The following is a 15,423-nucleotide window of genomic DNA, read 5'->3' on the forward strand; positions in this document are numbered from 1 at the left end:
TATAAAACTTACACTCGTAGCAACAGCCGTACCAGGAGAGACAGACAAACCAAACAGTTCCAATGTTACCTGGATTCAATTGGGGTATTGGGGAAATCTAGCCCAAGCTTGATTACAAAAGTCGGGCTTAGAAAGTTATACATGGACTGAGAGAGAGAAAGATCAAATTAGGGAAGTGGCCTTAACCAAACAGTGCAAGAGTGAGAAAGTCGGGGTCTCACCACTCAGCGCAGCTTGACCCGGTGGAAGGTTCCCAGGAGACAGGCTGTTCAGTTTAGGTTCAGGAGTGCTGAGGACAGGCAGAGCCCCCAACATGATCGGTCGGGGGAAGGTGACGTCCCGGTGGAGCTGATGCAACTTTTGGATCCAGGCATCAGAACAAAGTTTGGATGTGGGTGGGGGATTTTGTAGGAAAGAAACAACGATTCAAGGGAGAACACTGGGTTTGTTTATGGGTAGATGATAGCTCAAGGGAGTATACTAGAGTTGTTTTGTTTGGGCTGGACGATAGCAACGGATCATTCCTGACTATGGGCTGTGTCCCTTCCAGGAAGCTCACAGTGCAATCAGGCAGATTCAGTGTTTGGATGCCAGGAGAGGGGTCATTGCTAGAATTGGTCTTAGAACTGCTGAGCTGGCTGTGTGCAGGCATGGGTTCATTAACATCTGGAGCAGAGATTCCCCATCACGCCATGCTCCCCTGCTTCTCTGGTCCCAGAGTTCAGTGCAGTCCCTGCCTTGGAACCTCTGTTCTCTGCTCTGAATGCTAATGCAGATGTCTCCCTCTCTCATCTTCGATGCAAATGAGGCTAGGGGAATTGCCTTAGTCCTGTCACCCTTGTCCAAGGGTTTTAGGTGCATCTCCCGCTGCATTTTTGTTGCTTTTTGTAAGTCTTTCTTCTGATCAGTTCTGGTTCAAGCAGAGGTTGGCAGGGGGTCCTTCATGAGTCAGACAGACTGGCACGAGTCAGACAGAACACAGCGCTGGCAGGTAATGGGGGCCGCCCACCGCACAGGATGGACCCACAGCTGCTCTGGCCCAACCCAGCAGCTCAGGCAGGAAACCCTGGGTGCTGGGGGGCTCTGCTTTGAGCCAGCTCCCCCCACACTGATAACCCGGGGGCTGGGGGAGGAGGAGAGGCTGTAGACATGGTGGGGGGTGGTGTCTCTGGCTCTGTTAAGGGCAGGAGAGGTTTTGTCCAGGCCTGTTAGGCCAAGAGGCTTTGTGGGGGGTGGGGAGGACCCAAATCCAGCCATCCTGGATGAGTTACCCAAGGCCCAGATCAGCTGGCAGAGCCCAAGGAGATTGGGGGGTCAGAGACTGTCAGGCCAGAGCACTGGTACTTGATGGGGCGTCTCAGCCCAGCTCCAGGGCTCATGGTGAACTTACAGCCCTGGGCTGGCCCCACGCTCCAGATGTTCCTCACGGAGCTGCCCCCCAGAGACAGAGGCACCTGCCCAAGGGCACAGACACGGGGCAGGGACCCCCGGTGAGCAGGGCCCAGCCGGCTGTGTCCAGCTATCCAGTGGAGACAGACAAATGGATGCTGACCAATGCCCAGCAGCAAGCCCAGGGCAGGGACTGGCAGCATCTGCTGAAGAAAAACAGGAACCTGGGGGAGGAGGGAAGTCAAGCGGCAGCAGGAAGGCAGGGGGGACGGAGACAGCAGGCATAGGCTCAGCTGAGCGAGCACTGGCTGGGGCCCAGCTGGGCAAAGCTGGATTTATTTTTTGTACAATTTCAACAGATAAAAGCCAAGTTTAGTTTTAAGCATTTGCTCTGTTTACTGATCAAAATGTTCACAGTAGTAGAAAATAATGAGGGGGGGAGGGGGGATCAGACGCTAATTAGTTAATGACAAAAGATGCTGAGCTTCAGAAAGTTAGAGCTTGGTAAACCGGCAAACCACAAATTGTCACCATCACGTGTCACAACATACAAAACAAGTAGCTTGACGGCAAACTGGGAAGTTCTCATTCTGCCTATCTGCAAATGTCAAGGCTCATCCATGGAAATATTTGATGTGAGGCCTGCAGCCCCCTACTTATACCAACTATCCTTACAAAATGATGGGGGCTAACAGCTAAATTAGCACTCAAGAAAGAGATCTTGGAGTCGCTGTGGACAGTTCTCTTGAAAACATCCACTCAATGTGCAGCGGCCATCAAAAAAGTGAACAGGACATTGGGAATCATTAGGAAAGGGATCAATAAGAGAAAAAATATCATAATGCCTCTATGTAAAAATCCACCACGAATGCTGTGAGCAGAGCTGGTTGCCCCATCTCATACTGAATATATTGGATTTGGAAGAGGTACAGAGAAGAGCAACAAAAATGATTAGGGGCGTGGAACAGTTTCAGTGTGAGAAGTGATTAAAAAGGCTGGGACTGTTCAGACTGGGAAAGAGACGACCAAGGGGGGGTATGATGGAGGGCTATAAAATCGTGCCTGGTGTGGAGAAAGCGACTGGGGAAATGTTATTTACCCCTTCCCACAGCACAAGAACCGGGGCCCTGCTGTTGCTTGGCTGCTGGATAACAGAACAGGAGGCCGAGTTCATCACCTGGTACCGGGACAGCCGGGGCGCTCGAGGCCAGGGGCGTGGTGAGGCCAGAACGATCCAAGGGTTCAAACACGGCGGGCGAGGTTCACGAAGGGCTGGTCCAGCGGTGGCTATTAGCCAGGACATGCAGCCCCGTGCATCGAGTGCCCCTAGCCCAGCCGGCCAGGGGCTGGTACCGGAGCCAGGGCAGGGACCCGCGCCACCTGCCCTGCCCTGCCCTGCTCTGCAGAAGCGCCTGGCCCGGCTGACAGGACCATCAGCCTGACCCATGGGGCCTCCTCATGTCTCCCCCACCCCCTCTGCCCGTGCCCCTCACTCCCGCCCCTGCCAGCCCAGCCCTAGGCTCTCCCCAACCCCCAGCTCTGCCCGTGCTCCTCACTCCTGACCCGCAGCCCAGCTGGGAACTACAACTCCCACGGTGCCCTGCGCCTAAAGGGGCGGAGCCTCCTTGTTTGGCGTCCACAGAACCTCTGGAGCAGCGACCAATAGGAGGTCAGGGGGCGGGGCCCAGTAGGCGGGTCTAAATGGGGTTGGGGGGGGAGAGGCCTGGAACTGGGAGGGGCCGCGGGGTTGGCGCCATGGCGGAGCGGGTGAGTGGGGGGGCCCGGGGTCACGTGGGGGAACAGGGTTGGGGGGCCTGAGGGGGGGGGGTGAGCGGGGGGCGCTGTGGGGCCTTTGGGGGAGGGAGTCATAAGGCTGTGGGGTGTCGCTGGGCAGTGGCTGCGGGGTATCGGGGCTGCGGGCAGTGGGGGGCTGTGAGGTGTCTCTGGGCAGTGGGGCGGGGCTACAGGATATCGGGGCTGTGGGCAGTGGGGCGGGGCTGTGGGCCGGGGGGGGGGGGGGCTGTGGCGTGTCGCTGGGCAGTGGGGTTGGGTTGGGTTGGGGGGTATCAGGTCCCAGGGCAGTGGGGTGGGGACTTGAGGGGGTGTCTCTTCTCATTAACCCTTGTCTTTCTATAGGGCGCAGCATTGAGGGGGCTGCTGGAGTCCAGGGGCCCCCGTGAGGTGGAGGTGGGGGGAGTCCCTGGGGCTGGATCGGAGGAATCTGAGGATAGAACCCAGGAGTCCTGCCCCCCTAACGCTGGCTCTCCCATTGCTGTCCGGGTTGGCCGTGCCCCTCCCCCAATCTATGTGGGAGGCAGCAGCAGTGACAGTGAGGGGGAACGTGTGAGCCCCCCGCTGGGGGTACCTGGGCAACCGCGCCCAAAACGCCGGCGTGTTCTGTGCAGCACTGAGATCCCCACTGTACCTGTCTACTCAAACAAGGTAATGGGGACCCAGGTGTCTGGGCACCGCCTCCCGCTCTAACCACTACACCCCACTCCCCTCCCGGAGCTGGGATAGAACCCAGGAGTCCTGGCTCTCAATCTCCCCCTGGTCCCCTGGATATGCTGATCCCCCTGGGACAGGCTACCCATTCTGCGGCTCTTCCCCTTCCCCCGACACCAATCGGGCCAGATCTGTGGGGGTGTCTGCAGCAGAGCATTGTGGGTAACGTGCCCCCCTTCCTCTTCAGGTGAACAGCAGCTTTAAGCTTTGCCCCGCGGAGCTGCGCCAGGAGATGCCCACCCTGCAGTGGCAGGGAGGTAAGGGGGCTATGGCTGGTGGGAGTGGTGGGGTGTCTGGCCTAGGGGAGGTGGGGGGCTATGTGTATACCAGGTGGGGGGCACTGGGAGGAGGCAGAAGGGGGGGCTGAGTTTGGGGGGGTCTCAGACTTGAATGCCAGAAGGACCCATCACCTGTCTGACCCCCTGCCCATCGCAGGCCCCAGACCCTTGCCCCCAGCTCCTGTGACAGGCCCCGATCCTCGGGCTGAGTTACTAACTCCTCACATCATGGGTTAAAGGCTTCAAGGGACAGAGAAACCTGCAAGTGCCCCGCGGCAGAGGAAGGTGAAACCCTGGCCCTGGGTCTGGCTGGTCTGACCTGGGGGAAATTCCTTCCCGACCCCAAATCTGGCTCAGCTAGACCCTGAGCACGTGGCTGAGACCTGCCAGGCAGACACCTGGGAAAGAATTCTCTGGAGTAACTCCGAGCCCTTCCCACCTCGTGTCCTGTCACCGGCCACTGGAAATATTTGCTGCTAGCCCTCGCAGACTAGCCACATGCCATTGCAGGCAGCCTCATCATCCCACCCCCTCCAGAAACTTATCCAGCTCAGTCTTGAAGCCAGCTCGGTTTCTTGCCCCCGCTGCTCCACTTGGAAGGCTGTTCCAGAACTTCACTTCCCTGATGGTTAGAAACCTGCGTCTAATTTCAACCCTAAACTTCCTGATGGCCAGTTTATATCCATTAGTTCTTGTGTCCACATTGGCACTGAACTTAAATAATTCCTCTCCCTCCCTGGTATTTATCCCTCTGATCTATTTAAAGCGAGCATCATATCTCCCCTCAGCCTGCTTTTGGTTAGGCTAAACAAGCTGAGCTCTTCGAGTCTCCTCTCATAAGGCAGGTTTTCCATTCCTCGGATCATCCTAGTGGCCCTTCTCTGCACCTGGTCCAGTTTGAATTCATCTTCCTTAAACACGGAGGACCAGAACTGCCCCCAGTATTCCAGATGAGGTCTCACCAGTGCCTTGTATAACGGTGCTAACACCTTCCTGTCTGCACCGGAAATACCTTGCCTGATGCATCCTAGGACCTCATTAGCATTTTTCATAGCCACATCACATGGGCGGCTCAGTCATCCTGTGATCAACCAACACGCCCAGGTCCTTCTCCTCCTCTGTCACTTCCCAGTGATGCGTTCCCAGCCTAGAGCAAAATTCGAAGCAAAATGCTGGTCCCTAAGTGCGTATCCTTGCGCTTTCCACTATTAAATTTCATCCCATTTCTATTACTCCAGTTTACAAGATTGTCCAGGTCTTGTATTATTCTGGTCCTCCTCCGTATGGGCAACGCCTCCCAACTGTGTCACCCGCACATGTTGTTGGCACACCCCCACTTTGTGTGCCAAGGTCAGTGATAAAAACAATAGATAAGATTGGTCCCCAGACCGATCCCTGAGGAACGCTGCTAGTGACCTTCCTGCAGCCTGACCGTTCACCTTTCAGTAGGACCCGTTGCAGTCTCCCCTTTAACCAGTTCCTCATCCACCTTCCAATTTTCACACTAATCCCCATCTTTCCCAATGTAACTAATAATTCCCCATGTGGAGCTGTATCAAATGCTTTCCTGAAACCCAGCTAGATGAGATCCACTGCGTTTCCTTTGGCTAAAAGCGCCGTTGTCCTCTCAAAGACGGAGATCAGGTTGGTCTGGCACGATCTACCCTTGGTAAAACCATGTTATGTTTTGTCCCAGTTACTGTTAACTTCTGTGTCCTTATTCCAAGACCGTGCATACATTTGAGGTCAAACTACAGGCCTGGAGTTTCCTGGATCACTTCCCCCACACCCACTCCCCTTTCTTAACTAGACGAGCAATTCCCCAGCCATAGGGCACAGCCCCTGTTTGCAGATTCATTCAAAATCCTTGCTCTTGGACTTGCGATGTCATGGGCGTGTGTGTGGGGGGCGGGGAGGGGAAGGGATGTACCAGGGGAGGGGTTGGGGTGTTGTGTCTGGGGGGGGTGGGTATGTGCGCTGGGTGGGGGATTATTGTCATGGGGGGGCAGCTGTGGGGAGTGGCAGTCACTGTCTTTCTTTCTCCCTCCCCCCCAGAGGCAGATCTGGACGTGGATGAGATCAGCCCCGTCGTGCCCCCCCGGCCAGAGCGGCCTCATGCCCCGCGCCTCCCCCAGGGCCCCTGCCCTGACTGGCTGGAGGAGGAGTCAGAGCCGCAGGGGGCAGTGAGAACGTAGGTGGGGGGAGGGGAATTGGGGCAGGGGTTACAGTGGGGCTATGGGGGGAGGGGATCGGGCTATGATGGGGGGTGGGGAGTTGGGTCGGGGAAGGGGATAGGACTATAATGGGGGTGGGGAGTTGGCTCAGGTTCTGTGGCCTCAGGCACTGGGGCCTGTCCCTCCAGAGGTGGGTCACTTAGGGGACTCAGCTTCCCAGGCCCCCTTCACAGCAGCCCCCATCTCACGCCCTGTTCGTGCACGTTCTCTCTCTTTCTCTCTCTCAGGGTCCGGGCTGAGTCCCCCTCTCCCCCTCCCCCCCCACGGCCCACCCGCCGGCAGAGGGGCAGGACCCACCGGTGAGGAGCTGCCCCCCTGGGGGTTCTGAGGACAGGGTGTCGCTAGACTTGTCCCCTCAGGGAGGTGGGGCTGGGGGGGGAGTCTCTGATGAAGTGTGCCCCCGCAGGAGGTGGGGAATTGAGGGGTGGGTCTCTGGGGACACTATTGGGGGGTGAGGATGGGAGCGGCCTGCCTGAGGGAGGATGGGGGGGGGGTCTGATGGCTTCTGCCTCCAGGGAGGTGGGGGGGTGTCTGGGGCGAGATGGGGCATCTCTGGGGGTCATGGGTATGTTGGGGGCTCTGAGGGCTCTGTCCCCCTGGGAGGTGGGGGATGGGGGGGTCAGTCGGGTGGCTCTGAGGGCCCTGCCCCCCCGGGAGGTGGGTGATGGGGGGGTTGGTCAGGGGCTCTGACGGCCCTGCCCCCCAGGGAGGTGGAGCGCCAGCTGCGAGGTCTCAGCTCGTGGCTCTCGGCCGCCCAGCGCAGCCTGCGGGAGGAGCCGACCGAGGACGACGTGATCCTGGTGGAGCCTGTCCCGGCCCCCGCGCCCCGGCAACTGCAGCTCAAGGTGCGGTGCAGAGCCGAGATCCACCGCGTCCCCGTGGAGACGGTGAGTGACCCCCCTTTCCCCCCACTGCAGCCCCACCTCTGAGCTCTCCTGCTTCCTCCCGTGGCCGGCGAATGATCCCCCCCCGCATCCCCTCAACTCGTGCTGGGCCCCCTGCAGGCAGCGTATACCCCCCTTCTCCTCCTGCACAGCCCCCCTTGCAGACGCCCTGTCTCCTCACAGCGGGCTCTGAGCTGGCCCCGCCCCAGTGTGTGGAGGGTCTCGGGAAGGGCAGAGTGGAGATCATGGAGCCCGTGGCTCTGATGGGCATGGGGTGGCCAGGGCCAGGGAGGTGCCAGTGTGGGATATGGGGCAGGACAGTGGCCGGGTGAAGGAGGGGTGTCAAGGCACCAGTTCACCCCCCCCACAGTTTAGAACTGGGGGGCAGGGGGCAGGCAGCGACTGCCCGACGCTAAATCTGCTCGGAAGTGGCCCAGGGCCTAGCTGGTGTTGCTGGGGGGGTGAACGCACCTGCCATGCCAGCCCCGTTCCCTGGCCCTTGCTGGCCTGGAACAGCCCAGTGGGGCACTCCTGGGTGCCGGGCTGGTCTGTGGGGGCTGGGGCTCGTCCGTCTGTCCCTCCCTGACTGTCCCCTCCCGCAGTGCAGTCGCAGCCCCTGCAGGCCGTGGTGGAGCACATGGCTGGGAGGCTGCAGGTGCGGCCGGCGCAGATCCTGCTGCTGCTGCGGGACGTGGAGCTGCCCCCACATGACACCCCACAGGCGCTGGGCCTGGGTGTGGCTGACATCATTGGTGAGTGTGGGGGCTGGGGAAGGGAACCCCAAAGGCACAGCTATGAAAGCGGGTGCTTGCTGCTGGCAGGGACCCATGGGGTAAAGCGGGTCGCAGCCGGACCAGAGCTCGGCGTGGTGCAGGTGGGGAAGGCTGGTCTCCTGCCAGGGTGTGAACAGGAGGGTTGCATGTGAGACTCCGGTGGGGGTTGTTCTCAGGGACGCTCATGTGGCTGGCACGTGGCCAGCGTGTGGGGCTGCTGGGCGGCCCAGGGAACACAGAGGGGTGCAGGGGAAATCCTGGCCCGTTCCGCTCAGCCCGGCCAAGCCGTAGGGATCCCCTCAGGCCAGGCTCTGTCTGTCAGTCTGTCTGACTTCTGTCCTTAGTTTGCTTCCCCCCAGCTTCTTCCAGGGCCCACCCTTCGCCCCCCAGCTCATCCCCCCCAGCCCTTGGTTCTCTAGCTGGGGTCTGTGCCCAGCTCCGCTGAGAGCGTCAGTCCAGAGGCACTGGCATTGTCTCACTGGCCCCCCTTTGGTCTGGGGTTTCAGCCACTTCCTTAAGGACTCTTCGTCCCACCAGACAGGGAGGTGACATGCAGACACCTGTGTCCCTTAGGCTGCCCTGAGAGCAAACTTAGTCTTCCCCCTCCGCCCCAACACTATGCAGCCGTGCAATGGATGGGGGAAACTGAGACACACGTGGGCCCCATACAGATACTACAGAAAATTCCCACTTGGCCACAGTGATCAGCTGTTCTCCATGTGCACTGAAAGTAGGACAGGAAGTGATGGGCTTCACCAGCCCAAGAGATTGAGGTTAGAGATCAGCAAACCCTGTCCAACACCAAGGGGGGCCCGGCGCTGGGACAGGTGTCCCAGAGAGGCTGCGGGGTCCTCGTCACAAGCGGTTTCTAGGAACAGGTTGGAAAAACCCCTGTCGGGGCTCTTGGGTTCTTTGGCCCTGCCCCAGCACAGGGGCTGGATGCGGGGATTCCCGAAGTCCCTTCAATCCCCGCCCCCTCCATTCTGTGTTGGCGGTTGCCCAGCGTCATATGCAGCGTCGCAGCTGAGGTCTCGCCAGCGCCCGGCTCCCAGCAGCAGCACGCCCTGTCTCTGCTGGACCTGCCCCGCCTGATCCGTGCTGGAGTTGCGTCCGCCTGCCTGTGGCCGCCTTGCGATTGCCCCAGGCACCAGGCCTCTCTGCTCCTCCCTCACCCTCAGCTGGTGGCAGAAATTCATGTTGCTGGCCCCGAAGTGTCTGCTCTGTGCTGGGACCCCTCCAGGCTGGGGGTGGGGGAGCTGGCATCAATGGAGGTCCCCCAGCCTGGGATGGGGGCGTTGCAGGGGAGCTATCAGTGCTGCCCCCCAGCTGTCCGTCTCTCTCTCTCTCTCTGTGTCCGTCTGTCCCTTGCAGATTGTGTGGTGGATGTGGCAGCAGGGGAGCAGCAGGGCGGCGGGGAGCCAGGGACCAGGCCGGGTCCCGGGGAGCTACGGCTGACGGTGCGAGGCCAGGAGAAGGACTCACAGCTCACACTCAATGTGCCTAGGGTAAGAGGGATTAGGTGGGGGGGTCACCATTGGGGGGCATCATCTACGGGGGAGGGGGCTGGGGGTCACTAGTGAGGTTGCAGGGGAAGTGGGTCTGTGAGGGCAATGTCTGCAGAGGGAGAGGATGTGGAGGTGTCACAGCCTCCGGGAGGAGAATGGGGCTGTTGCCTAAGGGGGGCTGGGGCTGTCATGGGGGGGGCTGCTATACTGGAGATGCTTTGGGAGGGATGGCGGGGTCACCCCTGAACTCCTGTTGTGCCGATCCCCGCCGTGTCCCTGGCACAGGGGAGGGGGTGTCTCTGCCACGTGTGCCGCCCCCCCCACTAATTCCCGCCACTTCCCCCCCCCCGGCAGGCGGAGCCCTGCGCTGGCTGATGGAGCGCTACCAGGAGGCCATGGGGCTCGGTGGCCGCCAACTCCGCTTCTTCTTCGATGGGCAGCGCCTGGCAGGGACCCGCACGCCTGAGCAGCTGGGCATGGAGCCCGACGATGTCATCGAAGCCTGGGCCTAGCCTCGTCCCATGGTGCCCTCCCCACCCGCCGCCCGGCAGCTGGGCACGTCCTGGCTCCCGTGAGGCCCCCACTCCCTGTCCCTGCACCCTGGCACGGAGCCTGCCTATGATGTCATTGGAGCCTGGAACCAGGCCCCCCACCCCATCCCCCAGGTCCATTCTGTAAATAGGTGACTTTAGGGGGTTTATTCTCCCCAGCACAGGAGCGGAAGCTGCTTTTATTAAATGAATAAATGAACTTAGCCCTCTGTCCCCAGCCTCTTGTCCCTTTTTTGGGCCAGAGTAAGCCCCCCCCCGCCTGCAGTGAGACAGCCCTGCCCCAAAGAGCTCCCAGGCTGAATAGACAATGAGGGGGGGGGACCAGCCCAGCATTACACACTGTGTCAGTGGCCAAGCCAGGCATTGAACCCAGTCCCTCTCCTCTAACTGCCTAGAGCCCACTCCCCTCCCAGAGCTGGGTATAGAACTCCGGAGTCCTGGCTCCCAGCCTCCCCCTACTCTAACCACCAGACCCCACTCCCAGAGCTGGGGATAGAACTCTGGAGTCCTGGCTCCCAGCCTCCCCCCTCATTCTGCTAAACAATCCGTGGGGTTGGTACCCAGTGGATGATCAAGATACTAAAGGAGCATTCAAGGAAGATAAGGCCATCGCGGAAAAACTAAATGGATTATTTGCATCGCTCTTCGATTCCCAAACTTGAGCCCTTCTTTTTAGGTGACCAATCTGAGGATGTTGTCCCAGATTGAGGTGTCCTTAGAGGAGGTTTGGAACAAATTGATCAATCAAACAGTAATAAGTCACCAGAACCAGATGGTATCCACCGAAGAGTTCTGAAGGAGCTCAAATGTGAAATTGCAGAACTACAAACTGTGGTATGTAACTGTTGCTTTAATCAACTTCTGTACCAGATGACTGGAGGATAGCTAATGTGACACCAATTTTTAAAAAAAGCTCCAGAGGCAATCGTGGCAATTACAGGCCAGTAAGCCTAACTTCAATGCCAGCCAAAGTGGTTGAATCTATAGCAAAGAACAGAATTATCAGACTTATAGATGAACATGATTTGTTGAGGAAGAGTCATCACAACTTTTGTAAAGGAAAATCATGCCTCACCAATCTACTAGAATTCTTTGAGGGGGTTAGCAAGCATGTGGACAATGGTGATCCAGTGCATATAATGTAGTTAGATTTTCAGAAAGCCTTTAATAAAGTCCCTCACCAAAGGCTCTTAAGCAAAGTCCTCCTGGATCAGTGACTGGTTAAATGATAGGAAACAAAGGGTAGGAATAAATGGTCAGTTTTCAGAGTGGAGAGAGGAAAATAGTGGTGTCCTCCAGGGACCTGTACTGGGACCAGTGATGTTCAACATATTCATAAATGATCTGGAAAAAGGGGTAAATAGTGAGGTGACAAAATTTGCAGATGGTACAAAACTACTCAAGATACTTAAGTCCAAAGCTGACTGCAGAGAGTTACAAAGGGATCTCACAAAACTGGGTGATGGGGCAACAAAATGGTAGATGAAATTCAATGTTGCTAAATGCAGAGTAATGCACATTGGAAAACATAATTCCCACTCTGCATATAAACCACGGGGGTCTAAATTAGCTGTTACCACTCAAGAAAGAGATCTTGGAGTCGCTGTGGATAGTTCTCTGAAAACATCCACTCAATAAGCAGCGGCAGTGAAAAAAGCAAACAGAATGCTGGGAATCATTAGGAAAGGGATAGATAATAAGACAAAAAATGTATTGCCTCTATAAGTCCATGATACACCCACATCTTGAATACTGCATGCAGGCCTGGTCGCCCCATCTCAAAAAAGATATATTGGAATTTGAAAAGGCATGGAAAAAGCCAACAGAAATGATTAGGGGTGTGGAACAGCTTCCCTATGAAGAGAGATTAATAAGATGGAGACTTTTCTGCTTGGAAAAGAGATGAATAGGAGAGGATATGATAGAGGTCTATAAAATCATGAGTGGGTGGAGAAAGTAAACAAGGACGTGTGATTTACTCTTCATAACACAAAAACTAGGGGTCACCCACTGAAATTAATAGGCAGCAGGTTTAAAACGAACAAAAGGAAGTATTTCTTCACACAACACACAGTCAACCTTCACAACATCCTCTGGCAAGGAGTTCCACAGGTTAAGACTGTAAAAGTGTTTAAAAAAGAATGGATAAGTTCATGGAGGATAGGTCCATCAGTGGTTACTACCCAGGACGGGCAGGGAGGCAAAACCATGCCCTGAGTGCACCTAGCCTCTGTTTGCCAGAAGCTGGGAGTGGACAATGGAGTAGACACTCAATAATTGCCCTTTCTCTTCATTCCCCTGAAGCACCCGGCATTGGCCACTGTCGGCAGCCAGGACACTGGGCTAGATGGACCATTGGGCTGACCCAGCATGGCTGGTCTTACGTTCCCTTTAGGCCCAGCAGCTTCTCAGCTCCCCCTCTCCTTGCCCCTGGCTGATGCTCTGTTTTATGGCTCACCTTCCCCCCAGCTTGCAGAGCTGGGCTGGGCAGGTCTCTGCCCCCCACCTTGTCTCCCGCCACCCACAGACCCACTCTTCATCTGCCTCTGGGGTCTGACCCTGATGTTCAGGAGCATGCAGGGTGCCTGGCCCCCTTCATTCCGTGGGGTTGGGGTGGGGGAGCAGGTCACCCTGCTTGGGTGGGGTGGGGGGATCCGGCCCCATCTCCTCCTCCTCCTCAGGGGGCGGCTGTATGTCCTGGTCCTTTGGCACAAAGGCACTGCTCAGCTGGGCCCCAAAGACATGCTGTAGCAGGGCGGGGATCTCGTGGGCCTGCAGGGCTGTCTCCATGCGCTGCCCGCCCTGCGTGGCGATGAGCCGCCAGCCCATGTAGGTGAGTCGGCCGCCGCCCGGCTGAGGTAGGCTGCAGAAGGACTTGCAGGCGAAGATGGAGCTGGGCGCGCTCTGGTGATAGTGGCACATTGCAGCGAAGTCTCCCAGCTCACGCTCCTCCAGCGTGAAGTTGTAGAGCATCCGCCTCTCTTCGCTTGGGACCCCCAGCCGCTCCAGCACCCAGCTGCCTCCTACCAGGCCCAGCCGGAAGATGCTACCCTCCTGCGGCTGCTCCAGGCCCGGCTCCAGCTGCAGGGGCTCCAGGAAGCCGTCCCCAAAGCCCACATCACACAGGAAGCGCTGGTCCCCCAGTCGGGCCAGCAGCACCAGGTGGTCAAGAGGCGGTCCAAAGCGCCCGGTAAAGCGGTTGCGGACGCGACCGGCCAGCCCCACCGCAGAGAAGCCCAGCACTCGCAGCAGCCACAGGAAGAGGCCGTTGTTCTCGTAGCAGAAGCCGCCACGGCGCTGCTGGACTATCTTGTTGTAGAGCAGGGGCAGCGCCAGGGTGATGGGCTCCCCGCAGTGCACACTCAGGCTCTCGAAGGGCACCGAGAACAGGTGGCAACGGTGCAGCCCCCGCAGTGTCTCCAGGGTGGGCTCGCTTGGGCCCTGGTAGCCAATCCGTGAGAGATAGGCGCCCACGTCCATCCTGGGTTGGGGGGAAAGCGGGGGCTGTCAGCAGAGAACCAAGGAGTCCTGGCTTCCAGCCACCCCCCTTTAATCCACCAGACCCCCACTCCCCTCCCAAAGCCAGGAATAGAACCCACCTGTCCTGGCCCCTGGCCCCAGCCCCTTGCTCTAGCCACTGGACCCCACTCGTTTCTCCCACCCCCCAAGAGCGGGGCTAGAAGCCAGGCGTCTGGGCACACACTACTTGCTGTGTTGTTGCAGCTGTTCCTGCCCAGGGTTTTGCTTCCGCATCCAAATTCCAGCTGGGCTGGGAGGCACGTGTCACTTCTAGCAATTCCCCCCACCCATGTGACAACTCCTTAACCCCTCCTAGCCTGGCAGGGCCACCAGGGAGCTTTCCCTTTTAGCCATGGGGCACAGGGGGTTGGTATCATCTGTGGGAACGGCCCCACACCCCTGCCTACCTGTCCTGGGGAGGGGGTGGTAATCATCCCTCCAGTATGCCCCACACCCCCTTCCCAGCACCAACAGGTCCCCACCCAACATCCAAGGCCCCTAACCACCCTGCCCCCCAAGTCCCCTGCTCCCAGCCCCCATTGCCCCTCACTTTAACCATTGAACTCAAAGCACAAGGAGAATTTCTGGTGCAAAAAACCCACGGGTGAATGTTATTAGTTTACCAGGCTCTAGGATGGGGAGAGGATCCAGCGGGGTGTGAGGTCAGAGGTCAGCACAGGTCCTGGCTGTACCGCAGCATGGGCAGCAGGCGGGCATGCTCGTCCTGGTGTCTCCAGGCCGGGAGAAGAGAGGGCGACTCTGGGGCACAGATGGGCAGTCAGAGGTAGCTGGTGAGCCAGGGGGCTGAGCATGGGCAGATGCTGGGCCTGCATCTCCCACCACTGCCCCAGGGGTTGTCATTGGGCACTGCCCTGGCCAGGTGCTGGTACTGGTACCACTCGGGATCGGGCACCTGGGCCAGCTCAGGCAGCAGCTCCTCATGCTGCTGCTGGTCCTAGTCCACAGTGCTAGTCTGCCGAGGGTCCAGAAACCTCAAGGCCTGCAGGGTGGGCATGGCAGGGTGGGAATCCTGCAGCTCTTCCAGCTAGGCCAAGCTGCTGGCCACAACAGCCCTGCACCGCTCCACCAGAACCAGCTGCTGCATTGTCTGTGGCCACAGCCCTGCACCCAGGTGGTAGGAGAAACTGCTGGGCACCGAGTCCAGCTCCCCATAGACCTGCGGGCCAGGGGCTGCCCCATCCGATGCAGCAGCCATGCCACCCCCAGCAGCCCCACTGCGTGCTCCACCCCGAATGCAGCCTGGGCGCCCAGCTCCTCTGCCCACCCTGCCAGCAGCGCCTGCAGATGCCCCTGCCAGACAGCCTCCCCGGCCATGAATCTTGCCAGCGCCAGCACAGATGTGGGACCCCCAGCCCGGGGCACAGAGAAGTGTGGGGGGCTCAGCCGCCTGATCCTCCAGGAAGTGGTGGCAGCAATGCCGCAAGGTAGGGCCGCAGCCCAGCGTGGCCTCCAGCCACATCAGGGCCATAGCCAGCTCCCCCAGCCCATCCGGCCACAGCGCCGCACTGTGTCCAGCAGATGGGACAGACACAGCATGTGGGTGGCACCAGCCAGCATGGCACCCAAAATGCTGCTGGCGGCAAAAGCTGCAGGAAGACGGCCAGGGTCACCTGCCCGTCACGGCCCACCCCCTCATGCAGGAAAAGGGACATGGTGCGGTGTTGCAGGGCCTGGTGCAGAGTAGCCTCATGGGTACGGCGCAGCTGGGCGGCTGGGGGTGCCAGAGCAAGGCATGGCGCTGCAGCATCTTGTCCAGGTATTTGG

The 15,423-nt window shown here is 58.7% G+C and overlaps 2 protein-coding genes across 3 annotated transcripts; one reads left to right on the forward strand and one right to left on the reverse strand.

Annotated features, from left to right (window-relative positions):
- The first annotated feature begins 3,103 nt into the window (after window positions 1-3,103).
- Window positions 3,104-10,331, forward strand: NFATC2IP (nuclear factor of activated T cells 2 interacting protein). Of its 2 annotated transcripts, XM_067545754.1 has the most exons (9): window positions 3,104-3,156; window positions 3,526-3,831; window positions 4,082-4,151; window positions 6,228-6,363; window positions 6,634-6,705; window positions 7,113-7,293; window positions 7,898-8,042; window positions 9,435-9,590; window positions 9,929-10,331. In XM_067545754.1, the coding sequence occupies exons 1-9, from the start codon at window positions 3,145-3,147 to the stop codon at window positions 10,078-10,080; spliced, it is 1,230 nt and encodes a 409-aa protein (XP_067401855.1). In that variant the 5' UTR covers window positions 3,104-3,144; the 3' UTR covers window positions 10,081-10,331. The 2 variants fall into 2 exon arrangements, with proteins under 2 accessions (XP_067401855.1, XP_067401854.1); XM_067545753.1 differs by lacking the exon at window positions 9,929-10,331 and having other exon boundaries at window positions 7,893-8,042; window positions 9,435-9,569.
- Window positions 10,332-12,654: 2,323 nt separating this feature from the next.
- Window positions 12,655-14,283, reverse strand: LOC137151498 (arylamine N-acetyltransferase 2-like). Its single transcript, XM_067545765.1, has 2 exons — window positions 14,262-14,283; window positions 12,655-13,600 (listed from the first exon to the last, which is right to left on the reverse strand). The coding sequence occupies exon 2, from the start codon at window positions 13,597-13,599 to the stop codon at window positions 12,715-12,717; it is 885 nt and encodes a 294-aa protein (XP_067401866.1). The 5' UTR covers window position 13,600; window positions 14,262-14,283; the 3' UTR covers window positions 12,655-12,714.
- Between the last annotated feature and the right edge of the window lie 1,140 nt (window positions 14,284-15,423).

This window comes from Emydura macquarii, unplaced genomic scaffold, assembly GCF_026122565.2.
Source record: "Emydura macquarii macquarii isolate MOO-44397 ecotype Brisbane River unplaced genomic scaffold, CSIRO-AGI_Emac_v2 contig_1093, whole genome shotgun sequence".
In the NCBI taxonomy this organism is placed as follows: Eukaryota; Metazoa; Chordata; order Testudines; family Chelidae; genus Emydura; species Emydura macquarii.

Excerpts from the sequence above, each read along its gene's own strand:
- NFATC2IP (XM_067545754.1), top strand. Across the intron at positions 4,152-6,227 it reads CACCCTGCAGTGGCAGGGAG|AGGCAGATCTGGACGTGGAT; the intron begins GTAAGGGGGCTA and ends CCTCCCCCCCAG. Across the intron at positions 6,706-7,112 it reads CAGAGGGGCAGGACCCACCG|GGAGGTGGAGCGCCAGCTGC; the intron begins GTGAGGAGCTGC and ends CCTGCCCCCCAG.
- LOC137151498 (XM_067545765.1), bottom strand. The coding sequence starts at position 13,599 with ATGGACGTGGGCGCCTATCTCTCACGGATTGGCTACCAGGGCCCAAGC.